The 19193-nt window shown below is 42.6% G+C and overlaps 2 protein-coding genes and 1 long non-coding RNA gene across 12 annotated transcripts in view; 1 reads left to right on the forward strand and 2 right to left on the reverse strand.

Moving 5' to 3' along the window:
• Window positions 1-2924, reverse strand: part of MSH3 (mutS homolog 3) — a 221810-nt gene extending 218886 nt beyond the window's left edge. For 7 of the 9 annotated variants that reach the window (XR_008547940.2, XM_054684241.2, XM_054684239.2 and 4 more), the window contains exons 1-2: window positions 2581-2924; window positions 1014-1134 (exon numbers count right to left, since the gene is read on the reverse strand). Coding sequence is in view for 8 of the 9 variants with exons in the window: in XM_054684241.2 (XP_054540216.2) it covers window positions 1014-1134; window positions 2581-2808 (349 nt within the window). In the remaining variant the exon portion in view is untranslated. Of the gene's footprint in view, window positions 1-1013; window positions 1135-1965; window positions 2395-2580 lie in introns of those variants that run through there. The other 2 variants (XM_054684237.2, XM_063810345.1) reach the window with 2 other exon arrangements.
• Window positions 2925-2931: 7 nt separating this feature from the next.
• Window positions 2932-19193, forward strand: part of DHFR (dihydrofolate reductase) — a 28408-nt gene continuing 12146 nt past the window's right edge. Inside the window, exons 1-3 of one of the 2 annotated variants that reach the window (XM_009448936.5) lie at window positions 2932-3118; window positions 3473-3522; window positions 8046-8151. In XM_009448936.5, coding sequence (XP_009447211.1) covers window positions 3033-3118; window positions 3473-3522; window positions 8046-8151 — 242 coding nt within the window. In that variant the 5' untranslated portion in view covers window positions 2932-3032. The remainder of the gene's footprint in view (window positions 3119-3472; window positions 3523-8045; window positions 8152-19193) is intronic. The other variant, XR_008547941.2, reaches the window with a different exon arrangement.
• The window catches only part of LOC129143950 (uncharacterized), a 30247-nt gene continuing 20246 nt past the window's right edge, over window positions 9193-19193 (reverse strand). The window contains exons 2-3 of the long non-coding RNA XR_008547942.2: window positions 13406-16730; window positions 9193-10696 (exon numbers count right to left, since the gene is read on the reverse strand). This is a non-coding gene — a long non-coding RNA (uncharacterized LOC129143950). The remainder of the gene's footprint in view (window positions 10697-13405; window positions 16731-19193) is intronic.

Consider the following 19193-nt stretch of genomic DNA (forward strand, 5'->3'; position numbering starts at 1 on the left):
CTGTCTATATGCAACGCCACCTCTAGAAATCCAGGAACTCAGGCACTCAGGCAGGCTGGGTTTTTATTTATTTATTTTTGCTGTTTTTTGTTTGTTTTTTGTTTTGAGACAGAGTCTCGCTTTGTTGCCCAGGGTGGAGTGCAGTGGCACAATCTTGGCTCACTGCAACCTCCGCCTCCTGGGCTCAAGTGATTCTCCTGCCTCAACCTCCCAAGTAGCTGGGATTACAGGCAACCACCAGCACGCCCAACTAATTTTTGTATTTTTAGTGGAGATGGGATTTCACCATGTTGGCCAGGCTGGTCTTAAACTCCTGACCTCAGGTGATCCACCTGCCTTGGCCTCCCAAAGTGCTGAGATTACAGGTGTGAGCCCCCGCGCCCAGCCTAGGCATGCTGTTTTTATTCAATGCCTTTTACAGACACAAAGAGCAGCTCTAAGCAAAAAAAAAGCGGGGAGAGTAGATCTGCAGGTCCTGATACTGAAAATTGTTCAAAATTTTCTATTAAGTAGAAAAAGATAGTAGCAAATTGGTATAGAATATAATATAATCTGTAAAATATATTTAAACTAATTTTTGAGCTTATGACTATGCACATATACACGTATAAATTTTTAAAATCTGGAAGTATATACAGAACACCAATAGCAGTGGGCCTCACTCAAAGGGAGGGATTATGGGGTCTATCACTGCCTACCTTCCACATTTCTGTACTGTTTGAAATTTCTGTAGCAAGAATGTTTTAATTTTATAACCAGGACAAAAATAGCTAGAAGGAATAAAGGAGAAAGTTGGGAGAACTACAGCTAAATTGCAGAATTCTAGCTCTACCATCCCCTTAACCTCTTATACACATCACCATCACCTATAGGGGGCCACTCTGCTCAGGAACAAAAGGGACCTTTCTCCACAAAGAAAAAAGACACAATTCTAATAGGCTCTTCTGCCCTCTGGAGAATTCCAGAATACCAGAGCCATGACTGAGGAGAAAAAAGAATCCCCCACAACTCACCAGAGTTGCCAGACATTCCCAGATCACTTCCTCCTTCCTTTTGTTGGACTTTCTTTACTTTCTTTTTAACAGGCCCATCATTTTCCAATGGTCTCTTCTTTCTTCTGCCAATTTCTGTAGCCTATATCGGGAAGGTTAGAAAATGATGTGTTATCTCTACTCTGAGAAGGCCTGACGTATGTGAAGCAATTTAAACCTTACAACTGAATGACAAGGTTCCTTGCCATCCACTCTTCAAAGAATCCTCTACTTTTAGCTCTGGAAAACCCTATGGGTGAACTGTTTTTAACACCATAAAAGACAAGGTAGACTCTGATAGTCAGGAGCCTCAGCAACTGAAGCCGTGTTTAGAATTAATTGAAACCAAGGCTGCTACCAGTCTTGACTCAATGAGCCTTCAGCTTTCTTTAATTATAAAACTTGAATCACCCTACTTACATATGCTAAATAAAATACCTCTAAGAAATAAACAGTTATGTAGCAAAGGCACAGAGGGGAAAAGATAGGTAATAAAAGAACAGTATCATTTTTGACATGTTCATTGCAATTTAAGTGTTTCCTGTTTAAACGGTTTATGTTCATCACTAAAGATGTGACAAGATTATGAACTTTTTCTTGGCAGAAAACTTGCCAAAAGCATACATAAGTCCTTCACCAGCTACCCTTTAAATGGTGGGTACAAAATTTTGGTGAATTCATGAAAATGTAGCTCGTCCTCAAAAAAAACAGAAGAGGAGTAATCATTTTAAGGGAGAAATATATACGAAAGGAACAAGATTTTGAAGCACCCAAGCTGTCACCTACATTAAAACACGGTAGGTGGCTAAAAACCAGTCTTCAATGCCCTTGCACAGCCTCAGTCTGAAAAATACTGTGCAGGTGACCCAAGTGAGGGGTCACCCTTGGCCTTTTCCTGTGGCAGTATCTCTGGTTTAAAAACAAACAAACGTACTTATTGCGTTGAAGGATGGCAACAGGAAGGACTCCATGATTAGTCACATCTATACCATTCTAAGAAACTTTATCCACCCAAATTGTATTTCAGACTTTATAATCTAAACTACAAAAAGTGTTCACTGGGGAACTGCACAATATGACTGCTTTTAACCGTAGTGATTTCAAATATTGAGCCATGCTGTTGCAGTCTTAAAAACTGGAGACCTAAGGGCAGCTTTCTTCTAGTCACCCAATCCAGCACTTTTTTAAAAAATCAGTAAAACTCTTCGACCACCAAGGAAAAAAAAAAAGGATGGAGGTTAAAAGACGCACCCCTTGCCCACAAGCTCCCTCATCAGTATGCGAGTCAGGAGACCTGAGTTCCTGTCTCAGGCCTGCCATTAAAAACCTGCGTAACCTTTGCCTATCTCCTCAAACGGAAGTACTAAAACCTCAGCGCTTCACCCAGTTTGTAGCCCCGGCTGGGCTCTTCCCACCTTCCCCTTCTTCAGCCCGCCCCTTCCTCCTCCAGCCCTATCATCGGGCGGAGGGTCCCCGCCTCCGCCCGCGTTACCCACAAGCCCCGCCCCCCCAGCCCCGATGGCCCTGCCCAGTCCCAGACAGAACCTACTACGTGCGGCGGCAGCTGGGGCGGGAAGGCGGGCGCTGGGGGCGCTGGGGGCGCTGCGGGCGCTGCGGCCGCTGCAGCGCCAGGGTCCACCTGGTCGGCTGCACCTGTGGAGGAGGAGGTGGATTTCAGGCTTCCCGTAGACTGGAAGAATCGGCTCAAAACCGCTTGCCTCGCAGGGGCTGAGCTGGAGGCAGCGAGGCCGCCCGACGCAGGGTTCCGGCGAGACATGGCAGGCCCGGCGGCAGGGCCCGGCGAGGAGCGCGAGCCCGCGGCCGCAGTTCCCAGGCGTCTGCGGGCGCGAGCACGCCGCGACCCTGCGTGCGCCGGGGCGGGGGGGCGGGGCCTCGCCTGCACAAATAGGGACGAGGGGGCGGGGCGGCCACAATTTCGCGCCAAACTTGACCGCGCGTTCTGCTGTAACGAGCGGGCTCGGAGGTCCTCCCGCTGCTGTCATGGTTGGTTCGCTAAACTGCATCGTCGCTGTGTCCCAGAACATGGGCATCGGCAAGAACGGGGACCTGCCCTGGCCACCGCTCAGGTATCTGCCGGGCCGGGGCGATGGGACCCAAACGGGCGCAGGCTGCCCACGGTCGGGGTACCTGGGCGGGACGCGCCGGGCCGACTCCCGGCGAGAGGATGGGGCCAGACTTGCGGTCTGCGCTGGCAGGAAGGGTGGGCCCGACTGGATTCCCCTTTTCTGCTGCGCGGGAGGCCCAGTTGCTGATTTCTGCCTGGATTCTGCTGCCTGGTGAGGTCTTTGCCCTGCGGCGCCCTCGCCCAGGGCAAAGTCCCAGCCCTGGAGAAAACACCTCACCCCTGCCCACAGCGCTCCGTTTGTCAGGTGACGCCCAAGGGATAATGTTTTGAGTAACGCTGTTTCTCTAACTTGTAGGAATGAATTCAGATATTTCCAGAGAATGACCACAACCTCTTCAGTAGAAGGTAATGTGGGATTAAGTAGGGTCTTGCTTGATGAAGTTTACCAGTGCAAATGTTAGTTAAATGGAAAGTTTTCCGTGTTAATCTGGGACCTTTTCTCTTATTATGGATCTGTATGATCTGTATGCAGTTCCCAAGGTTCATTTACCATTATTAAAAAATTTTTGTCTTAGAAATTTTATGTATGTCAACGCACGAGCAAATCATCAGGCATGGTGCAGAATTGGCAGCTGGGTGGAGGCTTCGGTGGAGGTTAGCACTCCGAAAGGAAAACAGAGTAGGCCTTTGGAACAGCTGCTGGAAGAGATAAGGCCTGAACAAGGGCAGTGGAGAAGAGAGGGTAAAAATTTTTTAAGGTTACATGACCCTGGATTTTGGAGATCTGGAATTTAAAGGTGATGCACCAGGGATGAACGCTCAGATTTTCAGTTTGAAAGCTGGCGTGACATGTAAAGGAGTGGAGAATAATGTACCATTGTAATGATGAGGCGCCTCTAGGACATCTAGGATAATTTCAGGCATGGGGATCTAGGTGAATTGAACTGTTGGAGGGAAGGGAATAACCAAGGAAAAGAATGTGGGGGTTGAGAGATGCCCCGTTTAAAACCTAAGAGACCTGGATATTTATGGTTGTAAGAGGAGGCATGGCAGAGGAAATGGAAACAGTAAGAAAGGAGCAGATGCTGCATCTCTTTAATGGGACAGATACAAGGCATTTGGGTTTGACACTTAGGTCACTGGTAGAGATGATGACAAGAGCCCATAGCTAAAGAATTGATAAAAGCCAGTCTCAAAAATCCCAATATAGTCTGGTAATGTTAATGTTTCTTTGGTTCAGATAGCTGACTCTCAAAGTTATTTTCCTAAGAAATTGAACCAAAAGTGGATGTTATATGTAAAAAGTTTTTATAGAAGTGTTAGTAGGATAGAGACATAATTAAACATGTTTTAAGATAATTGAGTGGAACATTAAGCACCTATTTTTAAAAGTATGATTTAATATCAATCTACAAAGTACACAAATATAATACAATTGTATCAAACAGTTGTGACAGCACTGATTAGAGGCTGAACATTATTCTAAGTCTTTAATTCCCACAACAACCCTAGAAGCAGGAACTATTGTTATCTCTATTTTATAGATAAAGAAAGTAAACCACAAGGGGTTAACACGATTTGTCTTGTGGATGACAAAATGCATTCAACTTGAGCACTTTGACTCAGAATCTTTTTTTTTTTTTTTTTTTTAAGAGGGAGTCTTGCTCTGTCGCCCAGCCTGGAGTGCAGTGGCGCCATCTCCGCTCACTGCAAGCTCCGCCTCCCGGGTTCACACCATTCTTCTGCCTCAGCCTCCTGAGTAGCTGGGACTACAGACGCCTGCCACCACACCTGGCTAATTTTTTGTATTTTTAGTAGAGACGGGGTTTCACCGTGTTAGCCAGGATGGTCTCGATCTCCTGACCTCGTGATCTGCCCATCTCGGCCTCCCCAGAATCTTTACTATGTCATACACAATTGCAAATGATTAAAACTAAATATTGGATATAAATCGGATAATGCCAAAGGGAAAAATAGTTAGATTTAGGTAATGAGTGATAAGTATGAATTTTGGTAAGACTTTTAAGTTCAGTTTTTTAAAGGAGATCTCTGCCAAACCCCAAAAACAAAGAGCCCTAACATCAGCCTAACCAGATTTCAAATTTCATCTTTTGGCGGTTTGCATTTGTAACAGTCACCCCTCAACTAACACATCATCCTCCCTCAACTCCCATTCTACTAACCCCATCAATGCAACTCCCTGCCCACCTTACTCAACATATACACCGCTGCTAGCCCCATACCCCGAACCAACCAAACCCCAAAGACACCCCATACGGTTTATGTAGCTTACTTCCTCAAAGCAATACACTGAAAATGTTTCGACAGGCTCATACCACCCCATAAACAAATAGGTTTGGTCCTAGCCTTTGTATTAGCTCTTAGTAAGATTACACATGCAAGCATCCCCGCCCCGGTGAGTCACCCTCTAAATCACCACGATCAAAAGGAACAAGTATCAAGCACGCAGCAATGCAGCTCAAAACGCTTAGCCTAGCCACACCCCCACGGGAGACAGCAGTGATAAACCTTTAGCAATAAACGAAAGTTTAACTAAGCTATACTAACCCTAGGGTTCGTCAATTTCGTGCCAGCCACCGCGGTCACACGATTAACCCAAGTCAATAGAAACCGGCGTAAAGAGTGTTTTAGATCAATTCCCCTCAGTAAAGCTAAAATTCACCTGAGTTGTAAAAAACTCCAGTTGATACAAAATAAACTACGAAAGTGGCTTTAACGCATCTGAACACACAATAGCTAAGACCCAAACTGGGATTAGATACCCCACTATGCTTAGCCCTAAACTTCAACAGTTAAATTAACAAAACTGCTCGCCAGAACACTACGAGCCACAGCTTAAAACTCAAAGGACCTGGCGGTGCTTCATATCCCTCTAGAGGAGCCTGTTCTGTAATCGATAAACCCCGATCAACCTCACCACCTCTTGCTCAGCCTATATACCGCCATCTTCAGCAAACCCTGACGAAGGCTGCAAAGTAAGCGCAAGTACCCACGTAAAGACGTTAGGTCAAGGTGTAGCCCATGAGTTGGCAAGAAATGGGCTACATTTTCTACTTCAGAAAACTGCGATAACCCTTATGAAATTTAAGGGTCGAAGGTGGATTTAGCAGTAAACTAAGAGTAGAGTGCATAGTTGAACAGGGCCCTGAAGCGCGTACACACCGCCCGTCACCCTCCTCAAGTATACTTCAAAGGACATTTAACTAAAACCCCTGCGCATTTATATAGAGGAGATAAGTCGTAATATGGTAAGTGTACTGGAAAGTGCACTTGGACGAACCAGAGTGTAGCTTAACATAAAGCACCCAACTTACACTTAGGAGATTTCAACTCAACTTGACCACTCTGAGCTAAACCTAGCCCCGAACCCATTCCACCTTACTACCAAACAACCTTAACCAAACCATTTACTCAAATAAAGTATAGGCGATAGAAATTGTAAACCGGCGCAATAGATATAGTACCGCAAGGGAAAGATGAAAAATTATAACCAAGCATAATATAGCAAGGACTAACCCCTGTACCTTCTGCATAATGAATTAACTAGAAATAACTTTGCAAAGAGAACCAAAGCTAAGACCCCCGAAACCAGACGAGCTACCTAAGAATAGCTAAAAGAGCATACCCGTCTATGTAGCAAAATAGTGGGAAGATTCATAGGTAGAGCCGACAAACCTACCGAGTCTGGTGATAGCTGGTTGTCCAAGATAGAATCTTAGTTCAACTTTAAATTTACCCACAGAACCCTCCAAATCCCCCTGTAAATTTAACTGTTAGTCCAAAGAGGAACAGCTCTTTGGACACTAGGAAAAAACCTTGTAAAGAGAGTAAAAAATTTAATACCCATAGTAGGCCTAAAAGCAGCCACCAATTAAGAAAGCGTTCAAGCTCAACACCTATCATCCGAAAAATCCCAAACATATGACTGAACTCCTTGCACCCAATTGGACCAATCTATTACCTTATAGAAGAACTAATGTTGGTATAAGTAACATGAAAGCATTCTCCTCCACATAAGCCTACATCAGACCAAAATATTAAACTGACAATTAACAGCCTAATATCTACAACCAACCAACAAGCCATTATTACCCCCACTGTTAACCCAACACAGGCATGCCCACAAGGAAAGGTTAAAAAAAGTAAAAGGAACTCGGCAAACCTTACCCCGCCTGTTTACCAAAAACATCACCTCTAGCATTATCAGTATTAGAGGCACCGCCTGCCCGGTGACATATGTTTAACGGCCGCGGTACCCTAACCGTGCAAAGGTAGCATAATCACTTGTTCCTTAAATAGGGACTTGTATGAATGGCTCCACGAGGGTTCAGCTGTCTCTTACTTTCAACCAGTGAAATTGACCTGCCCGTGAAGAGACTTTTAAGTTCAGTTTTTTAAAGGAGATCCACTAAATGTCAGGATGTCCATCATATCTATGCACATAGATAAGTCCTCACTTAATGTCATCTGTGAGTTCTTGGAAACTGTGACTTTAAGTGAAACAATGTATAGCAAAACCAATTTTACCATAGGCTACTGGATGTACACAAGAGTTAAGTTCCTAGGGCATATTGCTGGTCACAAAAACATCACCAAACTTCTAAATGAAGGCCAAAAACACTTCTAATAGAAAACACTGAAGTAAATATGAGCTATACATACATTTAAGAAGAATAATGTGCATGTCTTTGGGATGTGGAAGGAAACTGGAATACCTGGAGAAACCCCATGCAGACATGGGAAAAGCATGCAGACTCCACACAGACGGTGGCCCTGGCCAGGAATTGATTATTTTTCTCATCAACGTTAGAAGAAAACGATGTTATTCAAGGACATGTTGTATATAAATACATGAAAATATATGTATATTCCCAAAATATACTTAGGCTTTCTTTGTGATTTTATAGGTAAACAGAATCTGGTGATTATGGGTAAGAAGACCTGGTTCTCCATTCCTGAGAAGAATCGACCTTTAAAGGGTAGAATTAATTTAGTTCTCAGCAGAGAACTCAAGTAAGTACCTTAACATAAATTCACCACAAGAAAATCATGTTTCATAGTGGAGATCAGTATATGATAAAATGAAATTGTATAAAAGGAGCTATTGATGAAGCTGCTTAATATCACAAAGGTGATTATAGAAAATTAATAAGCAGTTATTTATACTACATGACAACTTATTCTACTACCTGAGTAATTGATTTCCTCACCTTGAAAAGTTACATTAAACATTAAATAGCTCACTGTGGTATCAGATTTGCAAGTTATCTTGAACCATCATTCAGTAGGCCCAAATATAAATTATACAGTGTAATCAATAACCTGTAGTTTCACATAAAGTCAAAACAACTATTTTTTGGGACTTGCTAAAATTAAGTGATGATCCCCTTTCTGGACCCAACCCTAAATGCAATAAAATGTGAATTTTAGGATGGGCTGAAATGGATCATAATCTTCTACTCTATTATTCCTAGTTAACCACAATACCCAATAATATTTTGTACTTAACATTCATTACCCAGTGTCTGAAGGTAAAACATTTCAAAGTATTGAAATGGTTCTAGAGATCCTGGAGAGAAGCGGGTATCTCCAGTTAGCCTCTGCTAAGAATTTTCCTGTCCTCCAACCCAGGGTTGGAGTCAGTAGTTCATGAAGCCTGGATATGCCCTGGTGACTGGAGAGTGGGAGGGGTAATCATATTAAGACTGCCCCGGAAGTCAACTCCAATGGCTTGGGAGGTTGAGGGGTGGCCAGAATTGGACCTGTGTTAATCCATTCTCATGTTGCTATAAAGAACTGCCCAAGACTGGGCAATTTGTACAGGAAAGAGGTTTAATTGACTCACAGTTCCTCATGGCTGGGGAGGCCACAGGAAATTTAAAATCATGGTGGAAGGGGAAGCAAACGCATCCTTCTTCACATGGTGGCAGGAAGGAGAAGTGCCGAGCAAAGGGGGAAAGGCCCCTTATAAAACCATCAGATCTCATGAGAACTTAACTATCACGAGAACATCATGGGGGGAACCACCCCCCATAATTCATTTATCTCCACCTGGTATCACCCTTCACATGTGGGGATTATTACAATTCAAGGTGAGATTTTGGCGGAGACACAGCCAAACCATATCAGGATCTAAGGGGAAGGTCTGGGATCTGGCATGTTAATCATTCTTAGTCTAATAATATAATCACCAAAAAGAATGCAGTATCCTAGGGCACTACTTTCTTGGGAACAGTAGTCATAGTATTCTTTTCCCATGTGTATTGGTGAAGATTCAACCAAAGAAGCAGAACCAGTAGTAGATAGATACAGGTATATTAAAGAGTTTTATTGCGAGGAATTGGCTTACACAATTATGGGGGCTGGGTACGTGAGTCCAAAAATCTGTAAAATGGGCCATCAGAAAGGACAAGCTGGAATTCTCCAGCAGGGGCTGAAGTGGTACAGGTGAAATTTCTTCAGGAAAGCCTCAACTCTACTCTTAAAGCCTTTAAACTGATTGAATCAGCCCACTCAGATTAAAGTCTGACCGGGCACAGTGGCTAACCCCTGCAATCCCAGCACTTTGGAAGGCCAAGGCAGGTGGATCACTTGAGCTCAGGAGTTTGAGACCAACCGTGCAACATAATGAAACCCCGTCTCTACAAACAAATTAGCCAGGCGTGGTGGCATGTACCTGTAGTTCCCAGGAGGCAGACGTTGCAGTGAGCCAAGATAGTACCACTGCGCTCCAGCCTAGGCAACAGAGTGAGATCCTGTCTCAAAAAAATTTAAAAAAAAAACTGAATTGTAATCACATCCACAAAATGCCTTCAAAGCAACACCTAGATACAGTATCTGAATAACCAAGGACTATATCCTAGTCAAGTTTAACACTATGGGAAGGAAAGAACTACACAGCTATATAGGCTAAGGGGATTCAGGCTTACATAGATTTTCTCCCAAGTTCTTCCTAGAATGGCATAGGTAAAAACCGAGAAGAAAGTGTATAGAATATTTGCATTGATTGCCTCTGGGCGACGGGGCAGATTTGTTGATATGCATCTTGCTGCCTGCTTCCATCTTCATGCTGTTCTTTCTTCTGGTTGCTAGGATGCTCTGATTATCTCTTTCCTTGGTAGATTTCAAATTCACAGACTATATCGCCATTCCAAGAAACTCTTTAATGATATTTTTGAATACTACTCAAGTTTGTTTATGGCTAGCTTAAGCTCAAACAGAAAGAAATCTCAGTAGGGGAGATGTTCACTTGAGCCAGCATTTCTCCTCGAATATGATGAGTGTAATTTTTTTTTACGATCTTCCTGTGATGCATGTAATTGGGTTTGGTTGCTTTTTGTGTATTTATATATAACATATGTTGGTGTCTTGTGCTTTTTTTTTTAAGGCTGAGAAAATTTAAAGTCTTTGTTATCAAGCATGCCAGGGAAATAGTGATACCAGTTAGTAAAAAATGTTAGAGCTCTTTTTTGTTGTTGTTCTTCCTTCCACTTCCTTACTTGTTGGTCAGTCCCACACATATAGTGAACAGCTGCTGAGTGCCAGGCACTGCAGGGTCCTGAATAAGAGGGCAGAGATTTATACATGGAAATCACTTGCTTATGCCAACTCTAAAGATACTTCATTTTTCACCCCTCTCCCCCAATGTAAGAAGAAACTGAATCCTCAAAGTGATCACAAAATTTTCTACCAAACACTATAGTAATTTAGGGTAAATATTTCCTAAGTAAGGTATTGAGGGAAAATGCTTTTCCAAAGTTGTCTAGACAGTCAAGTTGTGGCTTTAAAAGAACTTGAGGTGAGAAGGGTGGGAATGGCCACTGATGAGTACAGAATGTTTTTTTTTTTGGTGTGATGGAAATGTTCTAAAAGTAGATAGGAGTGATGCTTGCTCAGCTCTGTGAATCTACTAAACGTCACTGAACTATACACTTTAAAAGGGTGAATGTTATGGTGTGTGATTTATATCAATAAAGTGGCTTTTAAAAGTCTTTGGAACCAGCCGGGCACAGTGGCTCACACCTGTAATCCCAGCACTTTGGGAGGCCGAGGTGGGCAGATCACGAGGTCAGGTGTTCAAGACCAGCCTGGCCAACATAGCAAAACCCCGTCTCTACTGAAAATACAAAAATTAGCCAGGCGTGGTGGCAAGCACCTGTAATCCCAGCTACTCGGGAAGCTGAGGCAGGAGAAGCTCTTGAACCAGGAGGCAGAAGTTGCAGTGAGCCAAGACTATACCACTGCACTCCAGCCTGGGCAACAGAGCAAGACTCCGTCTCAAAAAAAAAAAAAAAAACCTCGTTGGAACCAAAAATTAAATAAACAAGTTTTACTGTAATGCTATAGTAGTCTGGACACCATCTTTAGAAAATCCAAAATTGCCTCCATTGTGTAAGATTTAAATAGTCTCCCATCCACGAAAGTTAACTTAATTTCATGTTATAATTTTTTACGATCTCACTATCAGAATCTCCACAGTGATTAAAACTTCTTGAAGGTGCAGTTCTCTCTCCCCCTACCACTCACACACTTGGAGTAGCAAACACTGACCTGGTTTCTGATATCTACTATGGCACCTAATAACTTTGTGACTTTAGGCAGGTTACAAGTAAGCCTTGTTGAACCTCTTTCCTTACCTATTAAATGAGATGAATAATGACAACTTTTTTGGGTGATTTTGAAGACTCACTGAAATTTTGTATGTAAAGTTTCTGGCACACAGAAGGGTATAGATATCAGTTCCTACCCCCACCCCCATAAACTTGCTACTTTATATCTTATAGAACATACACATTAATATAATATTAATGAAATCATGGTGAACAGACTCATGATCTCATTTTCACCTTAACATATTACTTTGTTCTTGTTTCCCTCCATCTTGAGACAAAAATCCACTGCCACCTAAATCAACTCTCTCATCTCCCCTGACTTGATTCTGGATTCCTTTTTTTTCTATCTTCACCTTGCTCTGCTGTCCCAACCTTTTAGTATTATCAAAGGCAAAATAAAAATGTTGCGATGAATCTCTAAATTTAACATTTTGTTTGGGAAGAAAAAATTGCAGTTTAGGGCATACATGCAGACAAGTGACCTTCCATATGTCTGAAGAACAAAGGGAAGGTTAGAGGTTTTATTTAAAAGGAGAAATGTTACTGCTCGTTGAGAAAGTTCATTGGCACTACTAAGGTTTGGGGGAGCTAGCAAACTCTGACTGGCGAGCAGTGAGTGGTGGGCAAAATCAGTTCTAGAGTTGCAGCAAGTTGTCTCAGAAGCTATAGATAAAACTGGTTTCAGGTTACAACAAGCAGTTCCAGCAGTCAGGCTCACAGAGAATTACATTCTTGGAGCAATGTTTTATACCCTGAGTGCTTTTTTCCCCTGGCCCCTCAACTCTGATTTAGTTGGGTATGACAAGAGTGACCCACTGTCACCCAGGCCAGAGGGCAGTGGTGTGATCGCGGCTCACTGCAGCCTCCACCTCCCTGGCTCAAGCAATTCTCCTGCCTCAGCCTCCCAAGTAGCTGGGATAACAGGCATGTGCCACCATGCCCAGCTAATTTTTGTGTTTTTTAGTAGAAATGGGGTTTCTCCATGTTGGCCAGGCTGGTCTCGAACTCCTGACCTCAGGTGATCTGCCCACCTCAGCCTCCCAAAGTGCTGGGATTACAGGCGTGAGCCACCGCGTTCGGCCTACCCTGTTTTAAACCTCACCATAGTTTACTTTTCTTCTACCCTCAACTTTCTCAGAGCTTTCTTGTATTAAATAACTTTAGTATGATTAAAATAAAATTCTATACTACACTTCGGTTGTAGTCTGTCATGCCTGTGCCTTTGCACATGTTTTTATCTCCTTTGACACTCAGTTAAGGAATCATGCCCTGAGGAGTATTCTCCCTCATCACCCCGGCCCTGCGTTCCTGTATAGCGTCCTCTGCATGTCTTCGTTGTATGTCCTTTCATACATTATAGTCACTGCTGAGATATTTCCGACTGCTATCACAATCTCTTTGAGTTCAGGGACTGCATATTTTATCTCTATCCCCAGAATCTAGCATAACCCCTAGCAAAGTAGGGATTCAAAAATCACAGAATGAATAGTACATAGGTGATTTATAAAAATAGAACCATCCCACATAGTACCACTTTGTAACCCACCTCTTTTTCCCTCAATATATTAGAAAATAAAGTCCTGTAAATATTTTTAGTGGCTGCATAGTATTCCATTATGAGGCTGGATCATACCCAATTTTTAATATAAGCATACCTCAGAGACACTGCAGGTTCAGTTCCAGACCACTGCAATAAATAAAGCATATCACAATATAGGTAGTCACATAAATTTTTTCTCAGTGCATATAAAAGTTATATTTACACTATACTGATAGTCTAATAGATGTGCAATAGTATATCTTTAAAAAATGTATGTACCTTAGTTAAAATATGACTGGAAAATGCTAACAATCATCCGAGCCTTCAGTGGGTCATAATCTTCTCACTATGGAGTGTCTTGCCTTGATATTGATGGTTGCTGACTGATAAAGGTGATGATTGCTGAAGGCTGGGGTGGCTGTGGCAATTTCTTAAAACAAGAACGAAGTTTGCCACATTGATAGACTCTTCCTTTGAAGAAAGATTTTTCTGGAGCATGTGATGCTATTTTATGGGATTTTACCCACAACAGAATTTCTTTCAAAATGGGAATCAATCCTCTCAAACCTTGCTGTTGCTTTATTAACTTAGTTTGCATAGTATTCTAAATCTTTTTGTGGTCAACAATGTTCACAGCATCTTCACTGGGAGTAGATTTCATCTCAAGAAGCCAGTTTCTTTGCTCATCCATAAGAAGTAATTCCTTATCCATTGACATTTTATCATGAGATTCCAGCAATTCCATCCCATCTTCAGGCCCCACCTTTTTTTTTTTTTTTTTTTGAGATGGAGTCTTGCCTGTGGCCCAGGCTGGAGTGCAGTGGCCCGATCTCAGCTCACTGCAAGCTCCGCCTCCCGGGTTCACACCGTTCTCCTGCCTCAGCCTCCCTAGTAGCTGGGACTACAGGTGCCCGCCACCACGCCTGCTAGTTTTCTGTATTTTTTAGTAGAGACAGGGTTTCACTGTGTTAGCCAGGATGATCTCCATCTCCTGACCTCGTGATCCGTCCACCTCGGCCTCCCAAAGTGCTGGGATTACAGGCATTAGCCACCACACCCAGCCCAGGTTCCACTTCTAATTCTAGTTCTCTTGCCGTTTCCACCACATCTGCAGTTATTTCCACCCCCGAAGTCTTAAACCCCTCAAAGCCATCATGAGGGTTGGAATCAACTAACTCCAAACTTCTGTTAATGTTGATATTTTGATCTCCTATGAATCATGAATGTTGTTAATGCCATCTAGAATAGTGAATCCTTTTTAGAAGGTTTTCCATTTACTTTACCCAGATCCATCAGAGGCTATTGCAGCTACGGCCTTACAAAATGTATTTCTTAAATAATAAGACTTGAAAGTCAAAATTACTCCTTGATCCATGGGCTGCAGAATGAGCAGGAATATTTTGAAAGGAATCTTCCTTCCTGAGAAGTAGGTCTCAACAGGAGGCTTTAAATATTTAGTGAACCATGCTATAAACAGACGTGCTGTCATCCAAACTTCGTTGTTCCATTTCTAATACACAGGCAGAGTATATTTAGCATAATTCTTAAAGGCCCTGGGATTTTCAGAATGGTAAATGAGCATTGGCTTCCACTGAAAGTCATCAGCTTGCATTAGCTCCTAACAAGAGAATCAGCCTGTTCTTTGAAACTAGGCATTGACTTCTCCTTTATAGCTATGAAGTCCTAGATGGCATCTTCCTTGAATAGCAGGCTATTTTGTCTCCATTGAAAATCTGTTCTTAGTGTAGCCACCTTCATCAATGATCTTAGCCAGATCTTCTGGATAAACTTGCTGCAGCTTCTACATTAGCACTTGCTGCTTCACCTTGCACTTTTTTCTTATGGAGACAGCTTTTTCCTTAAACGTCATGGACCAAACCCTTGCTAGTTTCAAACTTTTCTTCTATAGCTTTCTCACCTCTCTCAGCCTTTACAGAATAAAAGAGGGTTAAAGCCTTGTTCTAGATTGGGCTTTCGCATAAGGTACTGTGGCTGGTTTGATCTATCCAGACCACTCAGCTTTCTCTACATCAGCAATAAGGCTGTTTGCTTTTTTGTTTTTGTTTTTGTTTGAGACAGAGTCTCGCTCTTTCGCCCAGGCTGGAGAGTGCAGTGGCGTGATCTCAGCTCACTGCAAGCTCCACCTCCTGGGTTCACGCCATTTTCCTGCCTCAGCCCCCCAAGTAGCTGGGACTACAGGCACCTGCCACCATGCCTAGCCAGGCATACACTTTTTTGTATTTTTAGTAGAGACGGGGTTTCACTGTGTTAGCCAGGATGGTCTCGATCTCCTGACCTCGTGATCCGCCCACCTCGGCCTCCCAAAGTGCTGGGATTACGGGCGTGACCCACCGCGCCTGGCCAGGCTGTTTGCTTTCTTACCATTCACATTTTCACTGGAATAGCACTTCCAATTTCCTTCAAGAGCTTTTCTTTTGTATTTACAACTTGGCTGTTAGATGCAAGAGGCATGGCTTTTGGCCTGTCTTGGCTTTGATGTGCCTCCTTCACTAAGCATAATCATTTCTAGCTTTTGATTTTACATGAGAAATATGCGACTCTTCCTTTCACTTGTACGCTTAGAGGCCATTGTAGGGTTATTAATTGGCCTCATTTCAATATTGTTGTGTCTCAGGGAATTGGGAGGCCAGAAGAGGGGGAGAGAAACAGGAATAGCCAGTTAGTGGAGCTGTCAGAACACATAACATGTATCGATTCACCATCTTAAAAGGGCATGATTTATGGCACCCCATAACAGTTACTTGCAACAGTAACAGCAAGATCCCCAAAACGTATTTTAATAATGAAAAAGCCTGAAATATTGTGGAAATTACCAAAAGGTAACAGAGATACAAAGTGAACACATGCTGTTGGAAAAGCTTCACCAATAGACCTGCTCAGTGCAGGGTTGGCACAAACCTTCAATTTGTAAAAAAGAAAAACACCTTAATATCTGTGAAGCACAGTAAAATGAGGTATGGCTTAGTAGGGAACCCCATTTTTAAAGGCTCAGTATGAAGGGTCTTAAATTGAGGATGTATTTTTGCGTTCTGGTTAAGACACTATTCCATTTCAGGGTTTTTTGTTTTTAAGTGGTTTCCCAACACTCCTCGGGGAAATTGAGCAAGAATTCCATCGGCAGTCCTCACATCAGGAACAGTGAAAAAGGATAATGTTTATATGGCACCCGAGATAATCAGATAAGGCCAGAAGACAAGAGTCAGAGGGTTCTGCCTAATCTAAGCCCCACCATTCTGATGTTTAAGGGCCCCTGAATCGGAGGACCCTGTAGCCCACAGGCACCAACTGAGTCTTTTGTCCATGTAACAAATTGCAGCTCAAGGTTCAAAGTCAAATCTGCTGGAGTTCAACTCGGAGGTCCATCATTTCCCGGCTGTGTGACCAGTAGTTTCTTAACCATTCAGCGTCAATTTCCTCATCTATAAAAAGGAATGATAGTACCACGTACAATTGCCAGTTAAATGCAGTGTGTACATTATCTCATTTAGTCTTCATGCAAACCTTCAAGACTCAATCACAAAGAAATGTCCACACATTTCTTAACAAAGAATACATATGCTACTACATACCAACTCTCCTTTGTCAGGGAATCCAATCTAGATTGGTTTAAAATAATTATAGGAAAGAAATTCAGCAGTGAAATATGCGACTATATTGGATGCTTGCTATTTGTCATTTACTGTATTTCTAGCGCTTGTGCCATGTAAGGGCTGATGAACTCAAACAGTAGCTCAGCTTTTTGCATGTTCTTTTTTACCCACCTAGAGGTCCAGTGTTTCCTGTGATACTTACCTCTAAACTGCTAAATAGCCACATTTTACGGAAGCATATTCTTCATACCTTTGCACTAACTTAAATCTCTAACTTTGCGCTATATTTAATTTGGGTTTTTTTGGGGGAAGGGGGGAGTGGAGTTGGTTTTTTTTGAGACAGAGTCTCGCTGTCTCGCCCAGGCTGGAGTGCAGTGGCACAATCTCGGCTCACTGCAAACTCTGTCTCCTGGATTCAAGCGATTCTCCTGTCTGAGCCTCCCAAGTACCTGAGATTACAGGCACATGCCACCATGCCCAGCTAATTTTTCTATTTTTAATAGAGACGGGGTTTCACTTTGTTGGCCAGGCTGGTCTGGAACTCCTGACCTCCCGTGATCCGCCCATCTCAGCTTCCCAAAGTGCTGGGATTACAGGCGTGAGCCACCACGCCTGGCTAATCTGTTCTTCACTTTCTTTTCCATACTCACTACAAAAAAGGGCAAGGAAGTCTTCACAGCTGTACTTACTAACACTGTCACGGCTCTGTTTTGGCCATCATCTGTTTATTAACTAAACTCTCTTCTCTCCCAACTCCAAATCTTTGTTTCTTCTAGATTGAGTTCTCTCCCTGAAGAGCCTAATCCAACCTGGTCCCTGCAACTGCCCTGATACCTTAGGAGATACCTGGGCTTATTTAACTTCTCCCTGGCCACCATGTCTTTTTCCAGCCTGAGTCAAAGTATATTCTTTGCTCTAACCTAATTCTTTTAAGAATGACAGAGTAAAATAAGTAAAATTTATATGAGGAGGGAGAGGGAGGAGGCAATCAAGAGAATGAATAGTCCCTATTCTTGATTAATCCTTTTTATAACTATGAGTTCAAGGGCAATTATATAATCTTGTTAAAGCACCAGGCTAAAAACTTGACAGGGAATTGTAATTTCTGTTGTGTATCTAATTACTATGAAAGCCTAGTTCTACCTGTTTCATCATTTATAAAGGGAATTGCAACCCCCACCACGACCAACAAAGTAGTTTCAGAGATTGGGAGGGACTAAGCTAGTCAATGTAAACCAAGCTTGTCCAGCCCGCGGCCCGCAGGCCTCAGTGTGGCCCAGGATGGCTTTGAATGCTGCCCAACACAAATTAGTAAATTTTCTTAAAACATTATGCACAGATCTTTTTTTTTTTTTTTTAAAGCTCATGAGCTATTGTTAATGTTTGTGTATTGTATGTGTGGCCCAAGACAATTCTTCCAGTGTGGCCAAGTGAAGCCAAAGTATTGGACCACCCCTGAGTAAACACTGAAATTAATTAACTTCTTCCCTTTTGGATTTTAATTACATAAGTAATAATAAGCTCATTTTTTAATACTTCACCCATTCCTGTATTGTTTGAAACATAAATCCTTTCCCCATTCCCAAAGGTAACAACATATTAACAGTCTGAATGTCATTCCAAGCTTTTCTGCAGTCATTCAAACATATCACTCTTTTTCTAATATTAGGAAAATCTTCACACATACAGAAAGAACATTACAGTAAACTCACCACCTAGATCTACCATTAACATTTTACTCTACTAGTTTCATCACATTTCATCCATCAATTGGTCTTGTTCATTTTTGCATTTCATAATAAACTGCAGACATTAGTATATTTCCACCTAAATACTTCATCATTCATACCATTAATGATTCAGTCTTGGCCGGGTGCAGTGGCTCACGCCTGTAATCCCAGAACTCTGGGAGGCCAAGGCAGGCAGATCAGCAGGTTAGGAGATTGAGACCATCATGGCTAACACGGTGAAACCCCGTCTCTACTAAAAATACAAAAAATTAGCCGGGCGTGGTGGCAGGCACCTGTAGTCCCAGCTACTCGGGAAGCTAAGGCAGGAGAATGGCATGAACCTGGGAGGCGGAGCTTGCAGTGAGCTGAGATCGCGCCACTGTACTCCAGCCTGGGCGACAGAGCGAGACTCCGTCTCATTCATAAATAAATAAATAAGTAAAATGATTCAGTCTTTCTTTACAGTTTTTTTCTGAAGTAAATATTACATAAGGCACAAGTCTTAAATGTACATTTGCTAAGTTTTGATAAATGTATACACCTGTGTAACCCCAGCCCTATC

This window comes from Pan troglodytes, chromosome 4 (assembly GCF_028858775.2).
Source record: "Pan troglodytes isolate AG18354 chromosome 4, NHGRI_mPanTro3-v2.0_pri, whole genome shotgun sequence".
In the NCBI taxonomy this organism is placed as follows: Eukaryota; Metazoa; Chordata; class Mammalia; order Primates; family Hominidae; genus Pan; species Pan troglodytes.